General features: G+C 55.1%; 4 protein-coding genes across 6 annotated transcripts in view; all 4 read right to left on the bottom strand.

Annotated features, from left to right (window-relative positions):
* The window catches only part of LOC134558250 (6-phosphofructo-2-kinase/fructose-2,6-bisphosphatase 4), a 51105-nt gene extending 48711 nt beyond the window's left edge, over positions 1-2394 (bottom strand). The window contains exon 1 of the mRNA XM_063411919.1: positions 2097-2394. Coding sequence (XP_063267989.1) covers positions 2097-2148 — 52 coding nt within the window. The 5' untranslated portion in view covers positions 2149-2394. The remainder of the gene's footprint in view (positions 1-2096) is intronic.
* Positions 2395-12199: 9805 nt separating this feature from the next.
* On the bottom strand, positions 12200-13891 carry LOC134558008 (hyaluronidase-1-like). The gene is made up of 3 exons (XM_063411431.1): positions 12988-13891; positions 12748-12837; positions 12200-12658 (listed from the first exon to the last, which is right to left on the bottom strand). The coding sequence occupies exons 1-3, from the start codon at positions 13885-13887 to the stop codon at positions 12341-12343; spliced, it is 1308 nt and encodes a 435-aa protein (XP_063267501.1). The 5' UTR covers positions 13888-13891; the 3' UTR covers positions 12200-12340.
* A 1347-nt stretch (positions 13892-15238) lies between these two features.
* On the bottom strand, positions 15239-18167 carry LOC134558007 (hyaluronidase-2-like). 3 transcript variants are annotated; one of them, XM_063411428.1, is made up of 4 exons: positions 17988-18167; positions 16665-17606; positions 15959-16048; positions 15239-15818 (listed from the first exon to the last, which is right to left on the bottom strand). In XM_063411428.1, exons 1-4 carry the CDS (start codon positions 18150-18152, stop codon positions 15405-15407), a joined length of 1611 nt encoding a protein of 536 aa, XP_063267498.1. In that variant the 5' UTR covers positions 18153-18167; the 3' UTR covers positions 15239-15404. The 3 variants fall into 3 exon arrangements, with proteins under 3 accessions (XP_063267498.1, XP_063267499.1, XP_063267500.1); XM_063411429.1 differs by having other exon boundaries at positions 15240-15818; positions 18054-18167; XM_063411430.1 differs by having other exon boundaries at positions 15242-15818; positions 17903-18012.
* A 2744-nt stretch (positions 18168-20911) lies between these two features.
* Positions 20912-25755, bottom strand: TUSC2 (tumor suppressor 2, mitochondrial calcium regulator). The gene is made up of 3 exons (XM_063411491.1): positions 25495-25755; positions 25150-25270; positions 20912-23582 (listed from the first exon to the last, which is right to left on the bottom strand). The coding sequence occupies exons 1-3, from the start codon at positions 25644-25646 to the stop codon at positions 23517-23519; spliced, it is 339 nt and encodes a 112-aa protein (XP_063267561.1). The 5' UTR covers positions 25647-25755; the 3' UTR covers positions 20912-23516.
* Between the last annotated feature and the right edge of the window lie 165 nt (positions 25756-25920).

The following is a 25920-nucleotide window of genomic DNA, read 5'->3' as shown; positions in this document are numbered from 1 at the left end:
AGAACACATCTGCAGTGCTTCACCAGCAATTAAATACTGTCCACAAGTGGGATTTGCCAAATCTCTTACTCATAAGGGCAGAAGGAACATTGACGTAATCAAACTGAGAAAAATACTGGTGCAACCAGGCTGGTTTGGTTTTTTTTTTTAATTGGATGGATGATACATTAAAAAAATAAAGTGTTACAATCACTCAATTCAACAACATCCTGGTTGATAGTAAGGGTTGTATTTATAAATCAGTACGTTTTCATAATAAAATGTCCTATTTCATAGCAGATCCTTCCTTCGAATGACCTCAAGAAAGTTCTGAAACCAAATCCTCCCCAAAACGCTCTCAGCTTTGGGTCCTCATCCTGCACAGCTATCCCTACATGAATGCTCTCATTAGATGATGCACCGATTTAAAAGGACTGGCATCTTATGTAAATGGATGTTATTGCCTTTAATTGCAGCCATAATTATGGGAGTGCCTCAGAGCTGAGTAAGGTCACATTAAGCAAACTGACTGGAAACTTTGCAAACTGCTCTGCAACACACTGGACGAGCATCAGAGGTCCCACAACGGGCACTTATTCAGTCCCATCTTCAGCTCTACACAAAGCACTACAAAATCAATCAGTCCTGTATGGGATTGCTCCAAGTTGTAGTTGGTTTAGTATGTTTTTGCCTCAAATGAACAGTTTTTATATTGGCATTTGCCAATATAAAAAGTTAAATTCAAAATTAACATCTTTAAAGATCTAAAAGTCTTAGAGAGTCTTCAAGTTTCTTCGGTGTTAACGTCTTTATTTTCCTCCTCACAACTCAAAGAGCCACACGAGCACCATGGACCTGCTACAGAGCCAACAAGGAGCCAGGTGTTGACAAGAGCAGCATCCAATTCCCCTGGCACAGCCAACAAATCCCTGCTCGTGGAAGGCTCCAGCACAAGCATCGTGGGAATGACCAAAGGGGCAGTGAAGGGGCCACAAATCAATGGTCATCACCACGTTTCAACAGCAGAATGGAGGTCCCCCTCCTAATCCCAGAGGTTCTGAAACACCAACCTTACTGAAATCCCTTTCCATGCCCTTGGCTGGAGCCAGGCACGGAGCAAGCAGGGAGCTGCCCACTGCAAGGCTGGCAGCAGCAGAGTGATGGCTGTAAACAGGAGCCAGCCTGGGACTCACTGGCAGCAGCCACAGCCACTGTGTCCCCGAGGACACCCGGCTGTGTGTGGCACCAGCAGCTCAGGGTCCTGTTACCAAACCTGGGCACAACACCCTCACTGCCACATCCATCTCTGCCTCCCCATCCCCATCCTGCCCCGCAGCAGCAGCGCCTGGGTTATCTTCTAATGTAGCCTACATAATACAATTTTCCTAGAAAGTGGGGAAATTATATCCAAACACAGCCGTGGCTGAGGCTGTGTTCAGAAGTTTTGGTGCACTTGCGTCACAGCTGTCACCCTGTATTACACAAAGTGCCTCACAAACAGGCCAGACCTCGGTCCCCAGGGAGAGACAGCCCTTTCCAAGGAAGGCCCCGACGAGCCAGCAGCCAAATCTCACGAAGGAAGGTAAAAAAGGTGCAGATTATGTGCTTTTTATGGAGTTGCCCTCAGGAACAAGGGAAGAGCTAACCAGTTAGATCGGTATTTGTCAGAGCACTGGTTTTACGCCTTTCCTCAGCCAATGGAAGGCACCGAGGCTTGGAGGAGTGAGATGTAAACCCGCCTTCCCACAGACAGTTAAAAAAAAAAAAAAAAAAAAAAAGTCCATCACGCCAAAGCAATCTCCAAAAATAACTCGGCAAGCAAACAGCTGCTGGTACACTACGATTCCCTCTTTCCACGCCACATCTCCCAAACCCTCCTTTACCCAGGGCTGTTCCAGCAGAAGCCGCAATTCCCATTTCCCAGCTTTCTGAGATGCCGGGCACCCTCACTCCTCGCTGGAACCGGGAGGGAAAATCCCGACCAGGGGGGTCCAGGAAAACCCCACCTTCCCCCTTCAGCCTTGCCCTCGGAGGGGCTCTGGGGGCTGCCCCGCGGGCGGGAAGCCGGGGGCGTGAGGGGAGCGGCGGCGGCGCGGGGGCCCGGGGGTCGGTCCTACCTCGGCAGCGCCGGCCCTGAGGGCAGCGGCCGCGGCGGCGGCAGCCCCACATGGGCGGCGGGCTGGGCTGCGCTCCGCTCCGGCGGAGGCTGGCACGGCACGCAGGGCCGCAGGGCCGCGGGAGCCCCGCGGAGCTGCCCGCGGGTGTGCGCGCCCCGCGCCGGGCGGGGCGGGGCGGAGGGAGCGGCCCCGGGCAGCGCCCGCCCCGGCGGAGCGCCCGCCCCGCTCAGCCCGGGGGGTGCGGAGGGACTGAGGGGAGCGGGGAGCGCACCTCAGCCACGGCCCGGCCCGGCCTGGCCCAGCACCGCACCGCACCATGGCCCGCTTCCTGCCGGGACCGCCGCCGTCCCTCCGCTCTCTGCTCCCCAGGGCTCCGTGTTTAGTTTAAACGAGCCGAAATTTAAAATAAATTGCTAAGTAAAAATTCAAGTAGACGTGAGGGAGGTGGGGTGGCTGTGGCCATTTTGGAGAGCGGGGTGTGATGCAGCCGGCGGGGAAGGAGGTGCGGATCGGCAGGGCCGGGGGAGCGGGGCTCTGGGCGGCAGCGAGCGCTCGGAGCGGCTCAGAGCACCGGAGGATCTCAGGGCACCGACAGCCTCAGGCAGGGCAAGGAGAGCGGCCGGGGCTGGATCCACCTTCCAGGGACCCGGAGCAGCCCCAGGGGAAGCCAGCCTGGGCACACAGAGCCTCTACGGGCACAGCCACCCGGCTGCTCTGGGCTGCAGCCTTTCGCTGCCCTGGCCATACAGCATCCCCCCAACACAGGCTGGAGCTTAATGACGAAAGTCCTCGAGGTCTTTATACCGTCCTTGCGGTGATAGCGAAGTGCGTTTGTTCTTTTGTTCAGGTTGGGGCAGGTTACTTTTGTGGCTGCCTTTCCTCACGTCTTTGTAATTGTGTAAGGCTGTTCCCCTGGGGCAGAGATGAGCTGAAAGGGAGTGTTTAGGAACTCCAGAGCTGTTATCACCCTGCCCTGCACTGGGGTGAGAGCTGGAGAGGCAGCACTGTGCTCAGGAGAGTTATCTGACTTTCTGTGCCTTTGGCCTGCAGAGATAGGCAAACACAAGTTTGGTGAGGGGGAAACGCCACTGCAGATGAGAGAGGGGCCAGACAGAAAATGAAAGATTAAGGAAGCATCAGTCTAAAGCCACTTACTAGTGAAAAATCAGAATAATGTCCCTTTTAACATGAAAATGGTCGACATAAGCAATGGAGTTAAGATTTTTTTTTTTTTTTTTTTTTTTTTTTTTTTTACTTAAAATTCACATACAAATTTTCTTTACCTTGTCAGGATGTCTTTTCATCTACCTACATACCTCCATACTGCTTCCCAAGTTATCTCCGAGTGATATCAATTCTAAGTTTACTGTCTGGGCACCTGGTTTCAGATCCCCATTGGCAGCATAAGCATTGTAACTATGCTGGCTCTGCCTGGGCATCACCTGATGCTGTAAAACTTTAGTTAATAAAGTACAACTTCTGAATTGCTCATAGAAATTACGCCACATGAACAAAAGGGTGCTTTGTTGGTGTGGATTTTTTAGACAGGGAGAGTTGCATGCTTATCTCCAGGTGATGATGCCTCCTGCAATGAGGAAACTCAGCAGCTGAGGTCAGTAGGATGCTTGGTATCCCTTCCTTCAAGTGTATTTGTGTGTGTGGTGACTCAGAGCAAGGACTGAGTTCCTTTGGCCTGAGAGACCAGGCCCCACTGCTCCTCCAATCCTAGGCTGTAACAGCCCCTCTGGAAATGTGATTTTCTAGGAACTGAGGGCAAACACAGGAGAAAAGCATTTCACTGTTGGTGCAATGCTGAGGAATGCTGCTTTTTGTTTGTGGGAACTGTCAAAGCAAGATCCAGCTCCTTGTGCAGCTCCTAGAGCTGAATGGCTCCTCAAGGTGCCAGAGTGCGAGTGTTGGGCTCTTTGGAGGTGGAAATCACCTGTGTCCACCTTCTTGGCAATCCTTAACCCTTATTAACTCTCTATGATTTCATCTGAAGCATTAATGATTAGTTTGCTTTCTCTTCTTATGGAGCTCAAGTGACTTTACATAACTGTGGCCTTTTCTACATTAGCAAGCTTTGTTGTCCACTGCTAAGAGTGTGAAGATGTGGTTGGCACTCAGAGCCACCACGTCCCTGTGCTGTTCTGGAGCAGAGCATTTGTCACTGGCACAGACAGCTCAAAACTTGGTTTAGTTATCTCTGGTTTTGGTCACCGACTGCTTCCAGCTTGAAGCAAGGGGCACTGGAGTTGTCTGAGAGTTTCTCTGAAAGAAATATCATACCATTCTGAGCCCTGGGATAGGAGAGAGGACCTTGGTTTCAGCTGCTCTCCCCTTGAAACATCTTTTAGTCACAGTTTCTGGGCTTAGTGAAACCTTATCCCCGTGTTTCATATTAAAAAAAAAAAAAAAAAAAAAAAAAAAAAAAAAAAAAAAAAGAGGGTTTTTTGCAGCTGGTGTGAAGCAGCAGGTAGTGAGGCACAGAAAAGGAACTCAGGGGGCTGGGCACTGCAGCAGCTCACCCTCCTGTCCTTGGCCTTAAAAACAAAGAAAATCCAACAAAACCACCCATCTACAAGGATTCCTTACTGCTTGATGTTGATTAAAATGTTCAGAGTTAACCCCCTGTCCCACTGGCTGGTGAGATGTGGCTCAGTGTCAGCCAGACACTTCCACTCCTTTTGGCAGAACAAAAGGTCCTGAGTACCAGTGGTGAAGGCAGCCTGTAACCCTGCACAGGCTGGTGGGCAGAGCCTCACGGGGCATCAAACAGGCTTTTCCTTTAGTTTTGTTTTTTTTTTCTCCTGCTTAACCATGTTTATCCTCCTCCACAGCGTTTTTTTCAAGGCACACCTTGGCCTTGTGTGGCCCCCCACAAAAGCTGTACTGCAGGACCCTAACTGTGCAGAGGACTTCAGTGTTCCTAAAAGCAAAACACATTAAATCACTGATAAATCAATGCTAGTATTAACAGCAAAACTTGCTAGAAATCTTGGGTTTTGCTCAAGGTCTGTGTAGCCAACCATCAGTGAGGTTGCTGAGATTTTGTCCAAATTGGAAAGGTGAAGTTACTTTGGCAAGTGGAACTAGGAACTCATTCATGAGGGAAATAAATAAACCTGATAACTTATTTGCATTTAGGAGAACTCAGCAGGAGAGAAGACTGTTCAAGGTAAATACTCACAGTTTGTGCCTAGGATGTTTGATCCTAGCTTGTGCTTGGCTAAACTGAGCAGGCAGGGTCATCCATTTGGAAAATGTTTGACTTAGTCCTGTGCCTTCCTCAAAAATAGTTAAATTGGAAAAATTGCTGCACTTTCAGGCCTTGGAAAATATTTTTCCCTTCATGGGGCTCTGTGGTTTCAAGGAACTGAAGAAAAGGCCACAAAAATACATTTTTCCTTCAGCTGCTTGGCAAGGGAAAGCATCTGATGGGGTTTATCAGAGCAACGTGGCTGGGGCAGGCCTGGACTGCCTGGGGACACCAATCCCATTGTTTTTCACAGGTCACATTCCTCCTGCTCCTGTGCGAGCCAATTATTTTTACCTCTGGATGACAATCATTTAAAGACGAGTAAATCAATTGGATTTTTGTTCCTCAGCTTTGCTGGGAGGTTTAAGCTGTTGGGTGCTTTGTTAAATTCCTTGGAAATTGGCCACATGCTGGATTTCACTGCATTCAGTTCAGCCAGATAGCACAATTCTTTCCTAAAGATAGATTTGCAATCTTTACTCAAATTGTAAGTGTTCAGGAGAAGAATAAAAGGCAGAAAGCAATAGGTGAGCCAGTAAACAAAAGTTAATATAATTATTCATGTAGTCCCCTTGTAGTCACTGTTCATGCTGTACCTTTTTTTTTTCCTTTCTCTGAGCTGTTCCTTTTGTCTAGACTATAAGGTCTTTAAAAAATCAGGTGTATCCTCCTAAAGCATAGGAGCATGTTAAGGTACCCCAAGACTGGAGACTTGAGATGTTTGGGAAGCCTTATCTTTTGGAGTGGGAATTATCATCTCCAGTGTGGTCAGACCCTAAGAGCTTGCCTGGCCTTTCTCAGGCTCTTTGGAAGAGGGAAATCTTGTTGTGTGCATTGCTGGAGTGCCTGCTGTGCTATTTTTATGCTGCTCAGTTTTTGTGGGCGCAGCTGTAGTCAAGTGTTGCTTCTTGATCTCAGACAACTGAGATTTTCCATAACCCTTGACTAAGAAAAAATGTATGTTTAATCACAGCTCCCCTTCACAACAGGCAGCATCTAAGAAGATTATATAAATATTATATTAAGTGCATTTTTTGGCAAATTGCTTGCATTGGTGTTGCATTTCTTTCCACCAGTGTCTGGGTGATAGAAGAAATAAATTACAAGCTTGGACCATAATGGAAATGAATGCTCTGGTGTGTGTCTCTTCTAACTTGGGGATTCCTCATTAATTAACCAACTTGTTAAAATAATTCTGACATAAATTTTTCTACCAAGAACCCAGATCAAGGCATTTTAAAGATGAATCCCCTACTCTTGGTCATTGGTGGGTATTTTGTGATAAACCTGCGTAGGTAGAAATAATTTTTTCTTGCTTAGAAAACAAAGATAAGGCACCCTTTTTTTTTCTTTTTTTCCCTTTTTTTTTAACTAGCAGAAAATTAGCATTCCTGCTATGCCTTCTAGTCACAACTGAAGTGGAAAAGGTTTCATGACCCTTCTGACCAACATCCTGAAGATTAGCTCCAAGTAGATTTTGGTGGCAATTTTTTCTTGGGCTCACCTGGTTTCAGACACTGATGACAGATTTTCAAGTTATTTCATTCAATTTGAATGTAATTACTGATTAATCAGATTCTGTGAGTGAATGAACAAGTGTTAATCCACAAAATAAAAAGCAACATAGGTGTTTGTCCATGTGAATAAATGCAGCGTGGATTTATGACAGAGAATCTGTTTCATCCAGCTAATTTTGGTAGAGTGGCAGAGGTGCAGAGAGAAGAGGGTACCTTTGGAGGGCTCTTCTGTTCTAGGCCAGTGACTATGAAGAGTCACTTGTCCCCAAGAGCTGGTTTATGTAGTCAGGGAGAGCAGACCCACATTCAAGGGTCACCGCTTCCACTATTTTATAACAGGAAAATAACAATAAACACAGAGCACCCTCTTTCCCAACTGCCTTGAAGAGCAGGAAGCAAACACCTACCTGTGTGTTTATTCTGCTGATGGTTTGCACAACACACGGTCCCCAGGGCACGCTGGGTGCTCGTGCTCAGACACCCACGGTTCTGCATCGGGCACCGTGCTGCTGAGACAGAGTCAGGCTGGCAGCACCACTGCCCCTGCTGTGCTGGATGCTGCCAGCTATCCATGTCCTCTACTCTCCTTACAGATTTGTTGCTATGGTGAGAAAAGCCAAGCCTTAAATATTGAGCTCCGTGTTATCTCAGCTGGTATCTGCCCTGTGCAGGTATCAGTTGGTGTGTATTTAAACAAATAAGATAATAAAGAATATATGCTTTGCACTGTGGGCAGGTTCTGCCTCCAAATTTTGGGGTTGGTTGGGTTTTGTTTCCCTGCTTCAATTCTAACATGGTTTGTTTTTGCTGAAGCTAACCTTGAACTCTGCCCAACAACACAGAGGATTACAACTGTTTGTCTTAATTAGGGAATAGGACCAGTAACCTGTCAAATCAAATTTTTCCTCCTGAGAAGTTACAGTCAAATGCAGGACAGTTGCCACAAAATGTTCTGCTATATTATTTGGTGTTTGCTTGAAGTCTGTACCAGCAGATTAGAGCAGAGTTTTGGAGCAGTATATGTTTTAACATATTACTGGAGGAAAATGAGTTTACCAGGTGTTTTGTACAGTGCAAGCCAGCAGCCTCACTCAAAGCACTCCCAAGGCCTCACTCTGACCCTCCTTGGGCTGTTGATAACACTCCTGCTGATTTACTAATGCCAGCACAGGACACTGATTTGCCTGTTCTAAAGCCCCAGGGTGGAAAATAACTAGGAGCGAAGTCGCTGCCAAATCAGAGCAGAGGAGATGCTGCAAATAGGACAAGTGTTCTGCCTCTGACAGTCCCACCAGCACTGAAAAACACAAACTGCACTTTTCTCAAGCAGAAAATGTGGAAGGCCTTGCACCCCACACACCAACCCTGCCTGAGGCTGGCCTGGAGCACTCACAACAAAAGAGCTGCTGCTGCACCCACATTCTTGTGGTGAAAATCCTGCTCTGCTGCCCAGCCCCAGAACTGGCAGATTAAAAAAGTTATGGAACAAAGCAGGAAAAGTTCCCAAGCACAGAGGCGTTTTTTGTTTGTATAACATAAAGCAAGGTCTGCTGTTTGTGCTGAATGTTTGAACACTTACTGAGAGCCCACAAACGGTGCTTCGGGGCTTGCTTTTTTTCCAAGTAACTTCTGAAATTGCAGCCTGATGAATCAGAGGAATGAAGGCTGATATTCCTGCTAGTTCTCGGAAACAAAGGGATGTCAGGTCCAGGGCAGTAGCAGAGTCTGTGGCCCCTGAAGACCTCTTTAGATCTTTCTTAAATATGGGGGTTTTTTTATAAATCTTTCCACATCTTTTCTAGAAATGCCTAAGGAAGGGAAAAGGTTTGGAGTGAGTGATTTTCAAACATAAAACAGAGCTACAAAGACATTGTAAGAAAGAGCCACTTTCATTTTAGGTAACTGGTAGCTTGAAAATTTTGTGTTCAAGTCAGTGCTGCTCTGAGGGACACTGAAGGGGGATTGGGATACAAAGTCTTGCATTCAAGCTCTGGAAATTATTTCTGTAGGGGCTGATGTTTCACTTTTGAAACAATAAGCAGAAGTGAACTTTGACATTGCACCTGGAAAAGAAGTGGCAAGTTGTAGTTAAAAGCATTAATGGGAAAGCAGTGAAGCCTTGTGCACACCCTCAGTGCTACTGGTAAATGGGGGGGTGCTTTGTTCAAAGCCAATGAAACCTCTGCTGCTCTGGGTAGCACCTCAAGCTGCTCACGGGCTCAAGTGTCATTGGAAGCACTTTCTGTGCTGCTGCCTCCTCCTCCTCCTCCTGGTCTCATGTTTCTCTGAGGTACCTCTGAGCCCTCTCAGCTGCTCCTGCTGGGTGAGCTGCTCACCTGGGAGCTTAGGGCACAGCAGAGCAGTGTGTGTTTGTGAGTTAGGGGGGCTTTCTGCAACTGCAGCTAAACAGAGCGACCAAAACCTGCCCCGGGCTGGCAGAGCACCCAGCCCTTCTCTTTCCCTTTGAGTTGCCAAGTGTTTGCACACCCACGAGCAACCTGAGCTCTGAGTGACCAGCCCGGGGTGCCACTGGCCTCCACTGCAATGCGAATGAAATAAAAGACATTTTAAGGACTCCCATGCCATCTCTTTAATTTCAAGCCACACAGTTGCCATGATCTGCTTTTGGGAAGGATTTATTTCTTCCAAGAGAGGTTTGTACTTGTATGTCAGGAGAAGCTCAGCACAGAGCTGCGAGAGCTGCAGAAGCAATCTGATTTTGATTTTATGGCTTCAGTCCAGACCTTTGGATGAAGGGAAATGCAACAGCAAATTATAGCTAATGGGGTCCTCAAACAAATTCTGCGGGTCTCAAAATACCATCACCCCCTTGGTCATCTAACCATAGGGTGGGCTGTTAATGCAAGACAAAACTGAAAACAATGTCCTAGTGTCTGACTAAACTGATTTCCAACAATATCATTGGAAATATCAGTGGGAAATACCTCTCTATACAGATTCTCAGTTTTTAGTCAGGATGACAAGGCAAATGAGAACTTTTCTTGTTAGGTAGATAACAGGCCACTAATTTCCTGTGAATTGCTTGGAAGGGCTTCCTTCTATCTGTTTTATGCAAGACTTAATCTAGACCTTACCCTTCAGCTGAACTACTTATGTCCTGGTTATATCAAAGCAATTAAAGGCTCCTCCCTACAAGTATCTTCATCCTAGATTGTAAAATAATCATTCTATCTTCAGAGCACTCAGCAGTTCAATTCTCTCTGTTTGGGAAAGCTAACCATGGTAAATACTTAGGATTATTTGTGGAGATATGAGGCTTAAGCAACATAGACAAAAAATAATGAGTCATTGAAATTAAAACCCAAGCAATGTAAGGACAGTTCTAAGTGACGGTCTTCCCTCATTTCTTGGAGCAGCACGTGGAAAAAGCCTCGGAATGGATTTAGTGTGAACCCTGTAGTGCAGTGGACAAGCGAGCTCTGCACACAGCAGGTTCATCAGTCATCCTGAGCATGCAAAACAGGAGCTGCTGTGACAACACCATGAGCACATCCCCCCCGAGGGCAGAAATGTGACCCACACCAAGCGCCGTGCCTGGATTGCTGCTGGCTCCTCTCCAGCACACTCCTGCCGAGCGTGGGCCGCCTGCAGCAGCGCTGGCTTCGCACAGCTCCACACACGTACAGGCTTTCAGACCTGCAAAAAACACCCAGCAGATGTTCAGTGCTTCCACAGTGTCTGCTGGCACCACATGCGATGTCTTTTTAGTCTCTGTTCCGCAGAGTCTGGAGCAAGACAAGCTAAATTACATGAAATCCCGTGTCCTGGGTGTCTTTAGATGCAGTGAGGGGCAAGGACAGAAGAATAGCTACAATAAGGATGAATGAAGCAAATCCTCTTACACATTCAAAGCTATTATTTGAAAGTGGCAAACTGCCTTCATGTCTAAGTTTGCATTATTTCAATAATGAGAAAATGAGCTGTTTCAAGAAATAAAGGAAGTCTGTCACTTCCCAGCCTCAGTTTTCTTTAAGAAAAGACGCACACCTGGAGACAGGGTTTCTGTGGCTTCTGACAGTGCCAGAGCCTCTGCAGCTCCTGAGGAAATGTCTCTATCCTGATGCCCACCTCAGTGCTTAGTTTGGTTAATGGATTGAGATAATGCTGTCCAGGAGAACCTCAGACCAGCCTCCAGTTAGGCACCACTAGCTGAACACTTGAAGCATATTAACTTAGCTGAAGTTACAAGCACACAGATCTGATCCCTTTCAGGCATAAGGAGGACTTGAAATTAATGGTAATTTTCTTTGTGTGAATAGCAAGGTGAACTTTGCTTTCAATATCAGCATTTAATACAGGGCAAACATCAGATTCCCTGTAGCTTGGGAGGAGCGTGTTTGAGTGTTCATTTAAGGCAAATCACATTTCCCATACAAAAAATAATAAAATAATATTGTTTCCAACATTTACATACAATATTTACCAAGCTATCTCTATAAGAATTAGATAAAACTATTAATTCTGAGCCAAAATCCAATTATGACTAATTTTTTCAGGGGCCCCCAGCTTGCCAAAGAGCTAGGTAATAACAGAGTGCATGTTTCTGAAAGCTGTGACTGGGAAATCCAAAGGTCTAATTATGTTTCCAGTGGTGTATTCTCAGATCCTCCTCAATATAATAATAAGTGAACAAGAGAAATGTAGTAACTCTGCAATGGTTTACACCAACCAGTTTAAAAATTAAGAGTGCAGCTTTGTAAGTCCCCAGTACACACACTGTGCCATGCAGTGCAGTCCCAACAAGGAGAGATTACCTGAATCAGAGCCTAAAATCAGAGAATTGAGCATGGGATTCCCCTACCCCAAGATGAACATCCAGATAAAGATGCCAGCATCTTTATCTCAGCTGTGCCAGGGTTTCATGCCTTCTTCCAGCTGCTTTGAAATAAGTGCAGTTAAGTCTGTGGCCTGGGTTACAGGAATCAGTGCTTTTGCATATAATTTGTGAACTTAACTATTTTGCGTATGGTTATCCAGAGGAAAATCAGCATGGGGGCATTGGTGTCAGCCCACTCCTCTGCACAGTGAGGGGTTGGACACTCCCTCAACTACAGCCACACAGTCACATCTTTTCACCCCCTTTGCCTCCACTCTTTGGCCATTCTCCATCATTCTTCCCTGTCTCATCCTCTTCCCCCACTATCCCCTCTTCCTATGTCTTTTCCCATAAATTTTCTTTTTTTCCTCGTGGTTTCTCTGAGGCATTACATCCCAAGCCCCCAGCCCAAAGGACAGCCCTTGGCAGCATCACACAGCAGTAGAGGTGTTGCAGGAGGACCCACCCACCCCAAAAGTGCTGCAGCAGAAGACAAGGAGGCGTTTGCTGATGCTTTCTGGTTTTATTAAGAGCCCTACAGTCAGGTTCTCAACCCCATGGCAAGGGTGCTGAGGTAGTGTCACCCTGTCTGCCCCAGCGTCCCCAGGGTGGGAGGACTGACCCCAGTGGGTCACTTGGCAAAGCCCCGGGTGTCACAGCGGGGTCCCTGCCACTTGTCATAGCACTGGCAGGTGAACTCCCTGGCCAGTCTGGAAATGTCCTCACCAGGCTCCAGGCTCTGAGCCAGCAGCCAGGGCTTGCCAGCGTGCAGGTCGATGGTGAAGCGGGAGGGGTCCAGGTGGAGGTAGCCCTGCTGGCCATCCTGGCGCACGCAGCGGCCCTGGCCAGAGCACAGGGTCTGGCTGCACAGGTCAGCACTGGCTGTCACATTGACGATGTAGTGGCCCAGGGGGCCCTCCACGTAGTCCTTCAGCCTCAGGCAAATCTCCTGCAATGGCATTCGGTGGCACAGCCCCACACAGCTGAGGAACTGGGAGTCCCTGCTGACAGGGACCCCATACCATTGTCTGCACTCACCTTGGAGGTGCTGTAATCCAGGCTGCCCCAGAGAATGATCCCAGCAGCACCCTGAGCCGCACTCTCCCCGATGGTGTTCACCAGGTCCTCCTGCACCCACAGGGAGAGGAGAAGTCAGCAGTGCCCAAAGCCCCCACGCAGCCCCAGCAGAGGGCTGGATTAAAGATCCAGCAGAGATAAGGAGTCCCTGGTGCCAACCCATCAGCCCAAGAGGTGCCCACTATTCCCAAACCCCATCACCTGGGAAAGGAAGTCCAGAGTGTGCTCAAAGGCGATCTGAGAGTAGGGCAGGACAGGGATGCCACCGTCAAGGATCCCACGCTGGACAGCAAAAGCCTCGGCCACGCGGTGCCGCACGTAGGGGAGCACCATGCCGGTGCCATTGAGGCGGACGGGCAGGTAGATGCTGGGGTAGAGCGCCCGGCTGCTCCTCCAGAGCCAGGACAGATTCCTGTTCCTCTGCTGCTCCACATCCGGGCACGTCGCATTGTAGGGCAGTCTGTCGAATTCATTGTTGTAGCAGTCAGGGAAACCATAGAAGCCCCAGTAGGCACCGGGACGGAGGCTCTCGCCCAGCCACAGGGTCTTGTTCATGAAATCACGGGCACTCTTCTCAAATTGCTGCTTGGCCATCTCCTCCACCTCCTTGGGGGGCCACTGCGGGTGCTGCTGCTGCACCAGCTCCTCTGACTTCTGCTGGTAGATCTCCATGGAGTCCCAGTTGCGAATCCACAGTGGGCGCCACTTCTCCCAGTCGATGACAGCCAGCCCACCATAGTCAGGGCTGGGCAGGGTCATCTTGATGTCCTGGGTGGCCTGGTGGATGTGAGTCTCCAGGCTGGCATTTTGGGGGAGCCCCCCATTCACTGGCACCCCCTCGGATGTGTAATAGGGGAAGAGACCCATCTTGTCGCTGTAGAAGAGGGTGATGTCCTGCCCAGTGAAGGACTGCTGGTCATTGGCCAGCACATCAAAGACGTCCAGGCTGAGGGTGACATTGTACTTCTCAGCACAGCGCTGGCTGGGGATGTTCCAGATGGTGACAAAGGGGCGGTTGATGAGGACAGGACTGGGTCCCCCAGCGTGGGTCAGGGCAGGCAGGAGCAGCAGGAGGACCCAGCAGGACCATGCTGATGCCATGGTGCTGCTGTGCTCAGGATGAGTCCTGGAGCTGCCTGGGGAGAGCTGAGAGCAGGGCAGGCCTTGATGTTTTTATCCCCGAGTCAGGACCGGCACTAATCCACACCTCCTTTCCCAAGCGGTGCCGATCATCCAGGGTCAGCTCTGCTACCTCCTCCAAGTCCCCGAATTTATCAGCCGCTGGAGCCCAGCAGTGGAAGTGGGAAAGCAGCGTCAGCTCCGCGTAATGAGCGGCGGCTGCGGGCTCGGCTGGGAAGGAATGCGCAGAGTCAACACCCCATGACTGGCCGGCGATGAGTGGGCTGGAAAGACAAACAGACACGGACGGGGCGGGGGGAGGAAGGTCACGGTGATGGATGCGGGCTGCGCCGGGCGGGCGCCGCTCGGGAAGTGGAGAGCGATGGCCATTCCCTGGCGGCAAGAGGGCACTGCTGGGAGCTCACGGCACCGGGCAGGACCAGGCACGACACGGGATATCCTGCGTGGGCACCGCGGCCACAGGAGGGCACGGTCTGGCGACAGCCACAGCACAGGACAGCAGGCACAGGGAGCACAGCATGGGGACTCAGCGGCGGGCAGGGAGGAGGCTGTGCCACGCGGGGCCGCTCCACACGCAGGAGCAGCCCTCAGGACAGGGCACTGGCCGGAGAGACTGCACGGGCACAGGCAGAGCAGGGCAGTGTCGGGGACAGGAGCCACGCTAGGGCACCGCTGGGGGACACTCGTGGCACGGGACAGCGGAGCTCAGGACGCGCGAAGGCGCAGGGGTGTCCCCGGTGCCGCGGGGCTGAACCTACCCGCGGCCGTGGCGTACAGCACGATGTCCCACACGGCGATCCCGGTCCCGGGGGCTCCAGCCCCGCATCCCAGACACCGCCCGGGGCTGGGGGCAGGGCCACGCGGGGAATCCCGCTGGGGGCGGGCCCGGGGCGGGCCGGGCCGGGCCGCACGCAGGCTCCACGTGGGTGGCCCTGCCGTGGCTGCCCACGGGGCTCCGGCCCCACGGGCCCGCTCCGGCTCCGCGGGGCCGCTCCCGCCTCTCCAGCCGCTTCCCCGAGCGGCTCCGGGGGCAGCTCCCAGCGCCGCAGCGCTTTCCCCGAGCTGCATACCAACACACGCCTCTTACCCCCGCCCGGCCCGGCGGTTGTGTCCGCGAGTTGAGTGACTCGTGCGTGCCCGCCCCAAATCAGCCCGCGTCTCTGTCTGACCAGCTTTATTCGAGGTAAAGCGCTTCAGAGTGGGGCAGCACACGGGGGATCAGCACCACGCAGCACCCGCTCCCCGCCCCCGTGTCCCTCTTGCCCCAATCCCTCTCCTTACAACAGAAGAGGGGTCCCCCTCCTCCCCCCATCCCCATGAAAGGCACCTGCACTGCAGCAGGGTGGGTAGAGACGGGGCAACCACACAGCTCTGCCCCCACACCACCACAGTGAGGGACTGCCCTCCATGATTAGCTGCCTCCCAGGCAGGGTAGGGATATCAAACAGGTTCCTCCTACACTGCCACAAAAGGGCAGCTCAGTCCAGGAGCAGGTACCAGCAGCTTGCAAGCAGCCACAGCACCCCAAGTCCCAGCGGTGCCAAAGGGCCAGGGGCATCACTGCGGGGGCCAGCACGCGTCTGGCAGCCACTGCCCTGCCAGCCCTGGTAGCAGTGGCAGTGAAAGTGGGTCCGTAGGAAGAGTATGTCAGCAGAGGAGAGCTGGCCCTCGGCCCAGAAGAGGGGGCGCTCAGGGTGGTCAGCATCCCGGCGCCGCAGCTGGAAGTTGGTAGAGTTGAGGTGGAGGAAGACATCAGCATGGCTGTCCTGGCGGAGGCAGCGACCCCGGCCCTGGCACAGTGTCGTGCTGCAGAGCTCTGCTGCTGTCGTGACATTCACCACGTAGCGGCCCAGGTCCCCCTCCAGGTAGTTTTTCATTAATTGGCACAACTCCTAGGGAAAGGGAGGCACCAGGGTGTGACCCAAGGAGAAGTACCTCAGATGGAGAGGACAGCTCAGCCATTGGTCCTCCCCTGGGGGCAGGTGATCCCTCCCACCCATCTACCTCCCTCCCACACTGACCCCAAACTTACCCGGTTTTTGGTGTCAATGGCATCACCCCACAAAATGGCCCCAGCTGCACCCAGTGCTGCGCTCTCTCCGATGGTGGAGATCAGGTCTGGCTGTGGGGACAGGGTCTGATTAGTGCCCACAGACCCCATACAGCACCCACTGCCCCAGCACAGTGTGCTCCAAAGTGTCCTTTGCAGCATCAGGGGGGCAAGACTCAATCTCTGCTCCAGGGAAAAGGGACTATCCCGACAACTTGGGGACAAGGCTTCCCAATACTGCCCTCCTCCTCAGGGGCTAAGCCAGCACAGCACAGGGGCTGGGGGCTCACACACCCCCGGGTCCCAGCTGCCAGGACCTGAGTCCTGCAGTACTTCCCAGGCACTTCCCTGGTGATAGTCACCATTGATGCCAGTCCTATCCATAAAGGAAACAGTTTGTGGCACCCCATCATCCAGACCAGAGAGGGCTGAGCTGGGGGTCCTGGGAAAGGAAGCACCCCTCCTGCTCCCTGGGACCAGCTGCCAGCCCAACACCAAACGGTGCCGCTTCCCACCACATGGAACCAGACAAACCATGGGGTGCCAGTAACACCACGAGTGCAGACACCAGCCTCCAGAGCCACCCTGCTCCACAGGGGCAAGGTGTGATACACAGGCAGAGGAACCACCTCAGCTGACCCCAAAGCCCAGATGCCCAGGGCTTTGAATGAGGATGTCCCAGCCCTACCTGGCTGAGCACATTCAGCTTGCGGATGTAGGTGGGCCGGGTGTAGACGAAGACAGGTAGGCAGTAGTCATCGTGGTGCTTCTGCGAGATGCGTATGGCCTCCATCACCCGCGCCCGCACAAACTTGCGGCTGTTGGGAGTGGAGTCCAGGAGCGCATCGAGGTAGATGGAGGGGTAGAGCGCCATGCTCTCCTGCCAGAGCCACTTCAGCTGGTCATTGCGAGACTTCTCCACATCTGGGCACTGCCCGGTGTAGCTCTCCTTGTTCTTACTGTAGTCGTGGTTGTAGCAGTCAGGGAAGAGGTAGAACCCCCAGAGCTGTTTGGGTCGGAAGCTCTTGGCCTTGCGCAGGGTTTGCACCATGAACTCCTGGGCAGCCATCTCGAACTCATATGCTGCCTGCTTGTTCACCCTCTCAGGGGGCCAGGTGGGCTGACGCCGTAACACCAGTTCCTGTGACGCCTCCCGGTAGATATCCTTGGGCTTCCAGTTGCGAGCCCAGACAGGCCGCCACTCCTCCCAGTCGATGACAGCCAGCCCTTCTTTGGTGGGTGAGCGGATGTACTTCTCGATGTTCTCCTGGAGGAGGGCGAGATGCTCCGACAGGCTGCTGTTCTGGGGGACACCACCATTGACGGCCACACCTTGGCGGGTGTAGTAGGGGTAGAGCCCCAGGCGTTCCTTGTAGAAGATGGTGAGGTTCTGCCCCACGAAGCCCTCGTTGGGGGAGGCATCCAAGTCGAAGATGCTGAAGTCAAAGGACACCTGGAAGCGGGGCTTGCAGTCTTGGGTGGGCACATTCCAGGCCACCAGGAAGGGCCGGCGGGTGAGATGGGGGCTGGCCGACGGCTTCTCGGGGGGCTGCCGGGCGAAGGCCAGCAGGGCCAGCCAGGGCACCGCCACCGCCGCCGCGCAGCCCCCGCGCATCCTGCCCGACGGGACCTGGGGGCGGCGGGAGAGGAGAGTCAGCAGGAGGGGCCGGCAGAAGGGGGTGCAGGCAGGGGCCGATCTGCCCGCACCCCCCAAGGCAGACCCCGATCCAAGTCCCCTCCCGAGGGGTGCGGGCAGAGCCCCGGGTGGGGGCTGGTTCTCGGGAATCCCGGTCCCACGCGGCTTCGCCCGCTCGTGCTCCCCCGGGTGCCGGCGCGGCGCCGCCTTTGTTCGAGCCGGGCAGACAAAGCGCCGGGGCGCGGCCCCCGACGGCCTCGCTCCGCTCCCGCTCCCCGCGCGGCTCTCACCGCGCCTCAGGCCATCCCCCGCCGCGGGCTCCTCTAGCACCGCCGCCTCCCCCCCGCCGCCGCTTTTAAACCTTCCGGCACGCACCACCCGCGGGGGCGCCGGCCCCGCCTCCGCGCCCCGCCCGCGCCGCGCCGGGCTGCTGGCACCGACCGTCGCGGGGCCGCGGGCTTCGGGCTGGCGGCGGAGCCCCGCCGCACGCACACAGCTCCGTAGGGCCGCGGTACCGGGCACGGGGCACCGGGGAGTCATCCCCTTGTCCCGCCGCGATTGGTACGGCCCGGGAGGACCCGCCCCCCCCACGCGGCGGAAGGGGGCGGGGCGGGGTCCTGTGGGGGCCGACAGGGGGCGCCACGGTGGGCGGGGGGAGCGCGGGGCTGAGGCGGCCGAGGGGGCCGGGGGTCCCCAGACCGCGGTGACCGCGGGACGGGGCTGTCCCCAGGGGGTGAAGGTGGTCTCAGGGGTGATTCTGTCCCCTGGGGAATGGTGGTATCCCCAGGTCGTAGTCACTCCAGAGCCGTGGTGACCTCAGGACGTTGTCCCCAGATAGTGGTGGCCCCAGGGTGGTGGCCAGGATCATCATCACCCCAAAACGGGGACTTTGGAATGGTGTTGACCCCAGGATGGTATACCAGGATCATGTTGTCTCTAAAAAGTTGGTGATCCTACATTGGTAATGACTCCTGAGTGCTGGCAAGCCAGAATGCTGTGTCCTCAAGGTGGTGGTGACACCAGAAGAGCAGTGTCCCTGCAACAGCAGTGTGCCCAGGACCGTGGTGACCTCAGGGCGGTGCTGTGCCGGACAGGACATCCTGTGCAGGGCTAGGGTAATCGGTGCTGCTGACTCAGCCATGGCCCCGTGAGTTTCCTGCCTGGAGAGGACAAGGGGGGCCATGGGTGTAACAGGGCTGGGGGCCTTCCTTCCCAGAGCACTGCTGAGGCTCCAGCGGGTGCCCTATGGCAGGTGACAGGACAGGCAGGGCTCAGGGACCAGCCATGTGGCAGCCCCCATGTGCTGCCTGTCCCCTGCCTGCTCTGGCCAGGGCTGGCCCCTTGGGCTGAGGGCCATCGGGGTGCCCCCGTGCAGGAAGCGTCAGACTGCGAGGGTGTGCCGGGGCTGACAGGGGAAGGAAGCGGGATTGAATCTACGGAAGCGCTCCCCAGCCAGCGGCAGCTCCCTGAGGATCAGGCGGGAGCACCAAGCCCAGCACTGTTCGGTGTCAGCTCCTGGTGCCACCAGTGCCGAGCCCTGGCTGCAGGCACCTGCAGCTGTCTCCAGTTAGTGGCACTGCTTGGGTGTCAGCTTTTGTGGTGAAGCTCCCATGGAGAGGGTGACAGCCCTGCTAGGGATGGGCACTGCATCCACGCCGGCCACTCCAAATCTGGGCTGCACCCCACAGCTTGGCCTGGCCTGCAGGCAATGCCAGGCACCAGCTGGGAGAGGGGTTGGGAAAGTCCGATGCTGGCTGGGTGTTGGCTGCTAAAACCCTTGGGAGAGATTGTGGGGAGCCAAGAAGTCCCAGGGCTGCAGGCGCTGCCCTTCCTCTCTGGGCAGTAAACAGACTTAGTTCGCCAGCAGCTAAAATTTTCCATCCTGCTTGTGCAAAGGTATCGAGCCCCATCGGCAGTGGGGTGGCCAGAGGGGTCACAGATTTCCACTGCTGGGAGGGCTGGAAGTCCTCAATGTGACGCAGATTCTCACTGCTGTCCCTTCAGTGGGAGCAGCACCTGACTCGATTTCCCTCCTTGCTTCCCACAAGGAAGACTTGCTTTTGGGAAGGGGCAGCTGGGCAGATCCAGCCTCCCCTTGCCCTGCTGAGCATGAGATCATTCCAAGTCATTCCCAGAGTGTAGAGGGATACAGGATGGCAGCAGCGGCCAGCAGCCAGGGCGAGCTGAGCAGGCGAGAGGCAGCAGGAGGATGGGAATCCCTCATGGATGGCAGACAAAGATAACGGTGTGAGTCACAGCCACTCGTGCCAGACAGGTCCAGGCAGGGTGAGAGGAGGTCAGCTTGGGAACGGAGCAGCCATGAAGCCAGGAGGGGACGTTGGCACCTGCCTTAGCCCTGGGCTGGGGGCTCCGGGCATGGCCCTGCCCCACGGGCAGCAGGAGAGGACTGTGGTGGCCCTGGCAGACACACAGATGGTCACAGAGCCAGAGAGCCACAGCCACCGCCTTGTGTAACCTCTCCAGGCTGTACCACCCTGCACGGCCACCCGGCCCCCTCAAAGCTACCAGGATCCATCCATCCCTCCCGGGGCTGGGGTCCCTATGGATGAATGGCACAGAGGCTGGAGGGCTGGCAGGACACACTGCACCACTCACTCTCATGACAGCTTTCATCAGCAGATCATTTCCGAGCCGGCTTGCGCAGAGGAAATGATGAGAGGTGACGGTGGCTGCAGGAAAACACTTGCAGGGCTGTCAGGGACAGGACAAAGTGAAATCACACTTGCCCCACGGACAGGCGGCAATGCTCGAGGGACAGGCAGCATCCCAGCACAGGGTCACGCCGGCTCCAGAACGTCAGGCCCCCGTGATTAATGAGGCACTGATTTGGCAGGGCAGGCGAGGAAGGAGCGGACAGGCGGATCCTCCCCCCGGCGGGACTCGGGCGGAGCCACGGGCAGAGTCAGCTTGCTGCTGGGCTGCCTGCGAACCTCGGTGCTCGGACCTCCGTCCCCACACTGGAGGGGAGAGAGCCCTGAGCTCCAGCCCTCGCCAATGAACATGAAGTTACATATATATCACATTAGTTATATATTTAAAAGATGTCACGGCAGCAACAAGTAGAGAGTCACAACCTGACAAAGCCACCAACTCCTGCCAGTCCCGTGTGCCAACTGGAGAAACTGGAAATGGCTGTGACTCGGGGGTCCTTCACCATCAGCTCGGCCACGTGTGCACAAACACCCCCTTCCCAAAAAAACCCAGGGCTTGAAACTCCAGCAGCAAAGTCCACCTCCCCTCAGGTACAGCTGCTTTCCCCAGTGAGACAGCTCTGGGACTTGTGGGCTCTACAAATAATTTTATTGAAATTTAACAAAAGTGGACAGATGCACTGGGAGGAAGGACCAGAAGTAGTGTACATTTCCCAAACCCACGGGTCCTACCCACACGCTAGAGGAGCAAGGAGCCTAGTGTCAGTGAGGACGATTCAGCTACACATCCACACGGGAAAGCACAATGTTGCACAGAAAGTGTTAAAAAAAAAAAAAAAAGAATCAAAAGGAAAACTTTTTCTTTTTTTTGCTTGCTCCAACACCACAGTGGACACAGATACTATTTACAGTGACCTTCACATTTTTAAGATCCCTCCAGGTGCTCCCAAGGCCCTGCTGCTGCAGGACTGCTAGGGTCCTGGGGCCTGGCTGCTGTGGGGACCAGCCTGGGAAGAAGCAGGACAGGATGCAGCTTGTTGGCAGCCTGCAGAGGTTTGCTGCCACTCTGGTGACACTGAGGGGGTAGAAGGGTGGGAAGAAGGCATGGGTTTTGGGGAAGCATGTTTAATACGCTGGGGAAGGATGGGCAGCCTGTCAGAAAGGACAAAAGCATCCTTGCTAAGCTGGTCACAGCCTCTACTCCCTCCCCGGGGCTCAGGCCATGCCTTGCCAGCAGATTTTTGGCTGGTAGCCAGGTGAGGGGCTCCCCACTGGGGCAGGCCAACAGCGCCAACCCCCTCCCCACTTCTCCTCCTCCTTCCCCCATGCCCAGGGCCGGGTCAGTGCAGCTTCCCGTGCCCTCAAACAGCAATGAGGCAAGGCAGCACGGACAGTGTGGCCACGGTTTTCTCTCCTCTTCCTGGGGACAGCAGCTCCTGCTCTCCTGTGGAGCACAAGGGATGCCCTTCCCAGGGAGCTCCAGCCAGAGAGACACTCAAGAGCAGGTGGTGCAAATAAGAAACACTTCAGTGAGGGATTGTTTTAAGACAAGACTCTTTCAAGCAAGCAAAAGATGTCGAAAGAAGCGCCCAGCATCACAGTGTAGACCAGCCCTGCCCTCCCACTTTCCTGCCTGGTGGCAGCCAGCACATCCATTTCACCCTGTGTGCTTGCTCCTGTCGATGGGAACCACGGGTGGAAGGACTTGAAGGGAAGAGGTGGTGACAGGAAGACAGCAACAGCCACGTTGCTGTTATCTCCCCGAAGCCGGGAATGTGGCCCCACGCCCGGGCGGCTCTCAGTGGATGAGGGGATGGATACATCCAACGTAGACAGCGACAGGGCTGGCAGCCAAGTGCCAGCAGCTTAAATTAAAAATCGAGGTAGCAAACATCTGAAGTGCTTAGAAAGTAAATAAGTTCTGGAATGAAAGAGGAGGAAAGCCAAGCTGGCTGCTGTGGGGAGTAGGCTCTGACCCACTTTAAAGCTGTGCCTGCTGCCGTCCTCCTCTGCCTGCCTGGTGTGGGCACAGCCGAGCAGGGAGGCAGGGGCTCCTCATGCTGCCAAGGGGCGTTTGGGGTCAGGCCTTTCCCCCAGCAGCTGGACACACGCAGGGGTGAGAGGTTCTTCGGTGCTGCCACGATCTTGACTTTCTCAGGTGGGAAAAAAGAGGAGGAAAGAGCAGGACCTTCCGAGGTGGGGCAGAAAGCCTCCCTTTAAAGTGCATCACATTTCTCCTCCTGCCACCAGCTGGGATGCGGGAGGAACCCCAGTTCACATCGCCAGGGAGATTTCCAAGCTGGGGCAGGTACGCCGATTGATTGTTTCAGGGGCACAGGGAAGGAAGAGAGGATTCCTTTCCTGCTTGGCTTAGTCGAGGCCCAGCCTACAGGGAGGTATGTTCAAACAGCAGCGGGGTGAGGAAGCTGCCCGGCAGCCCAGCCCCGCAGCAGGCGAGGGACGGCGCTCAGCAGGAGCCAGTGTGACAATGGGGGAGGCAAGTCCGCTGCGCAGCTGAGACCTCGCTGCCACCAGCAGTGGCCAGGGGCTGCAGAGATCTCCAGCAGGAAGCAGCAAAGCCAACCTCCCCAGCGCTGGCATAAGGGGGGAAATGCAGTGGGGGAAGAGACCGAGGCCTAAGAGAGTGGCATCTGATCTCCATTCCCTTCCCGAGAGGAGAGCAGCAGCCAGCCTGATGTGCTTCGAGACCCCTCAGCCTGCCCTTTTTATCCTCCATCAACAAACCCACGCAGGGGAGTGTCACATCACACCGGTGTAAAGGGACATGCTGCAACACTGGCCATCTAACCTGCGGGCCCCAGGGACCTTGGGATGCAGGGCAGGGCGTTACTGTGCCCTGGCTCTCCCTGGGCCGCATACCTGAGAAGCAGGGGATTCTCTCTGGTGAGAAGTGCAGGCTTGCTCTCCCTTTCACAGCTCAATCACAGCAGCTTATTTGCAAGTTCCAGTTACCCATCAAACGTCGGCTAGTGGCTACAAAAGGTATTTTAGTCTTCTGACTCAAGCGAGGATGTTTTTAAGCAAGTCGTTGCACAGAGTCACCCATCTCCTGCGAGGGCCTGCTCCATCCTGCCTCACCTCCAGGCGAGGGGAGAGCCACCGTCCTGCCACACACCCGGAGTCCTCCTGGTGGGAACACGATGCAGCCTGGCCCGGCGAGGCTGGGGCGGCGAGGCAGCGCCTCCCGCCCGTGGGCAGCGGTGTCTGGGACTCACACCTCGCAGATAATCACTGGGAAATCCACGTGAATGCGAGGATGCTCTAGTTTCACTATGCCCTGAAAGAAGAGTCAGAGTGGTGAGCAGAAGGGGTCAGTCAACGTCCCCCAGCCCTGCCAGTCACCCGGTGACAGAGAACACTGTGCCCTTGAGGAACCAGAGGGACCAGGGTCATAAATCGCCTGTGACACCAGGTACGCCTGAGCAGCAGCACACTGAGCACCAGCACTTTGCCCTTCGCACTCAGCCCTGGAGAGCCGAGAGCGGCACGGTTGGCTGCCACACATGGCAGGGCGAGAAAGGAGGGAGCTGCTCTGCCAGGCACTGCCTGTGCAGCAGCTGCTGCGTGACTGGCAGATATTGGCTGTCTGGGCTTTTCATCCGGCACCTTTCATTCACGGGATTTGGAAGAATGAAAAGAGCTCTCTGACAGAATGCAGCCGGGGCAGCTGGCGCACAAGAAAAGCGGCTTTCTGTGCAGACAGGACGCTGCTGAATGCACGCTCCCTCCACAGGAACCATTCCCATGCCCCATCCAAGCCTTCTCCTGTTAAAGCACCAGAAGGAGTCGCTGGCAGTGGGGGGCTGGGGCAGAGGGGGGAGCAGGGCTCACAGAACCAGAGTGAAGTCTGTACTAGCAAAGGACCCTTCAGTGCTGGTACCTGCTCTCTCCAGCTCAGCTAAGCTTTCCAACTGGGTGAGTTTCAACCCACATGAATGAGGAATTGGTTCCACAGGCCAAGCCTGCTTCTGCTAGAATGCCAACCCAGGAAGCAGCACCAAATCCTTCCGTCCATAACTGCCTGCTCAGCCCTCAGAGGGGTCCCATCCTGCTGAGAGGCTGCCCACTCCTCAGAGCACACTGACAGCTCACCCCAGGTGCTCACCACAGCCATGCCTTTCTGCTTAACTAGAGAAGACTCCTATGGGGGCTCTCTCCAGCCCTGGTTTGAGCTGCCCTTTCCTCCAGTTATGCCCCAAAAGATTCCCTACATGCAGGCTCTCCTGCCCCTGCAACATGATCCTCACTTGACATCCCAGTTCCTGCCCATCTTCACACCACTTGCTTAGTTAAAGAGGAGACTTTTCCACTGAAGAGCAAAGCACAGAGCTGTCAACACTGCTGAGCAGCTGGAGGGGACGTGCACACTCATGTCAGCAGCTGACAGGCTCTGGCTGCTGCTCCCCAACACAGGGCCTGGCCCTCCACAGTGACATGGCACTGGCTGAGGCAGCACAGCAGCCCACACCTCGTGGAAGGTGCTTGGTAAGGAAATACCGTGGTCATGCAGGGCTGCCTGGCACTCTGTGCCCCACAACAAACACCCAGCTGAGCTACCTTGCCCTGCCTATAAGTTCTGAGAGGCTCATGCACTGCTTCTCTCCAAAGAGAATACACGGAACTGGAGGGTGCCACCAGCTCTCCCTTTCCTGTCACAGCCTCAGGTGACACGGGTGTGAGCTAGGACACACGGGAGTCATGGCTCTGAGGCAGAAACTGGGGGGAGGAAAGTATGCACCTCTCCAGCAAGATGCCCTGAGGGAGATGGCTGCTGTAAAGTCCGGACTTCAAAGTGTCAGCGTGGCGCTTTGCACTCACTTCCCCCACCCTTCTCCGCACATTACCTGAGGTATCAGGTTCTTGTGGATCCTCTTCAGCTTGGCGCGCTTCCTCCCGTTCTTGGTGACGATTGTCTCCTCGTAGAACTCGTGAGCAAGATCCCCGTCCTCATCGTAGTACATGGAGCTGCCGAGAGGAGAGGGGAGGCGTTGGGGTGAGAGCCTGCCGGCGCTGCCGGCCCCCTGCGCCCCGAGCCGCGCCGGGGGCTGGGGCAGGCCGCTCCCCGCTCCCCTGGGGAGCTGCAGCGACCACCCGCTGCCGGCGGCTTCCCTGACCCCCGCGCCGTGCCTTGCTGGGGCCGGCCCAGCAGCAGCGCCCCCCGCCCCGGGCCCGCCCCGCCCGCGCCTCACCCGCGCCGGGTGAACACGAAGGGGGTGGCGGCGCGCGCGGCCCGCGCCCGGGCCAGGGCCTGCTGCCCGCCGGGGCCCTCGGGGCCGCCGCCGCCCGCCGCTGGGGTGGCGAAGGGCCACAGCCCCCGCGACTTGGAGCCGCTGGCGCCCATGTAGGGGGCGGGGGCGGCGGCGGCGGGGCGGGAGAGGGACGGGGGCGGCCCGGAGCCGCCCGGCGACACCGACCGAGGGCCGCCTGCGCCGCCGCCCGCGCCACTTCCGGCGCCCGCGTCACGTGACAGCGGCGCGGGGCGCGCCCTCCTCCCCGCCCGCCACTGGCAGCGCGGGAGCCGCGGGTTCGAGTCCCGCCGCCGCCAGCCCGCACACGTGTGAGGACCCACGGCCCACGGACACCGGGGGGACTTCGCATCCCGTCCGTTCCCACCC

Source organism: Prinia subflava, chromosome 14 (genome assembly GCF_021018805.1).
Source record: "Prinia subflava isolate CZ2003 ecotype Zambia chromosome 14, Cam_Psub_1.2, whole genome shotgun sequence".
In the NCBI taxonomy this organism is placed as follows: domain Eukaryota; kingdom Metazoa; phylum Chordata; class Aves; order Passeriformes; family Cisticolidae; genus Prinia; species Prinia subflava.
Note: the sequence above shows the minus strand (reverse complement) of the source record. Positions and strands in the feature narration are given on the sequence as shown.

Coding starts and splice junctions, on each gene's coding strand:
- LOC134558008 (XM_063411431.1), bottom strand. CDS start 13,887: ATGGCATCAGCATGGTCCTGCTGGGTCCTCCTGCTGCTCCTGCCTGCC. Junction 12,838..12,987: donor CTCTGGACTTCCTTTCCCAG/GTGATGGGGTTT, acceptor CTGTGGGTGCAG/GAGGACCTGGTGAACACCAT. Junction 12,659..12,747: donor TGGATTACAGCACCTCCAAG/GTGAGTGCAGAC, acceptor ATGCCATTGCAG/GAGATTTGCCTGAGGCTGAA.
- LOC134558007 (XM_063411428.1), bottom strand. CDS start 18,152: ATGACTCCCCGGTGCCCCGTGCCCGGTACCGCGGCCCTACGGAGCTGT. Junction 17,607..17,987: donor GGCCGGCGCCCCCGCGGGTG/GTGCGTGCCGGA, acceptor CGCCGCCCCCAG/GTCCCGTCGGGCAGGATGCG. Junction 16,049..16,664: donor AGCTGAATGTGCTCAGCCAG/GTAGGGCTGGGA, acceptor CTGTCCCCACAG/CCAGACCTGATCTCCACCAT.
- TUSC2 (XM_063411491.1), bottom strand. CDS start 25,646: ATGGGCGCCAGCGGCTCCAAGTCGCGGGGGCTGTGGCCCTTCGCCACC. Junction 25,271..25,494: donor TTCGTGTTCACCCGGCGCGG/GTGAGGCGCGGG, acceptor TCCTCTCGGCAG/CTCCATGTACTACGATGAGG. Junction 23,583..25,149: donor ACAAGAACCTGATACCTCAG/GTAATGTGCGGA, acceptor CTCTTCTTTCAG/GGCATAGTGAAACTAGAGCA.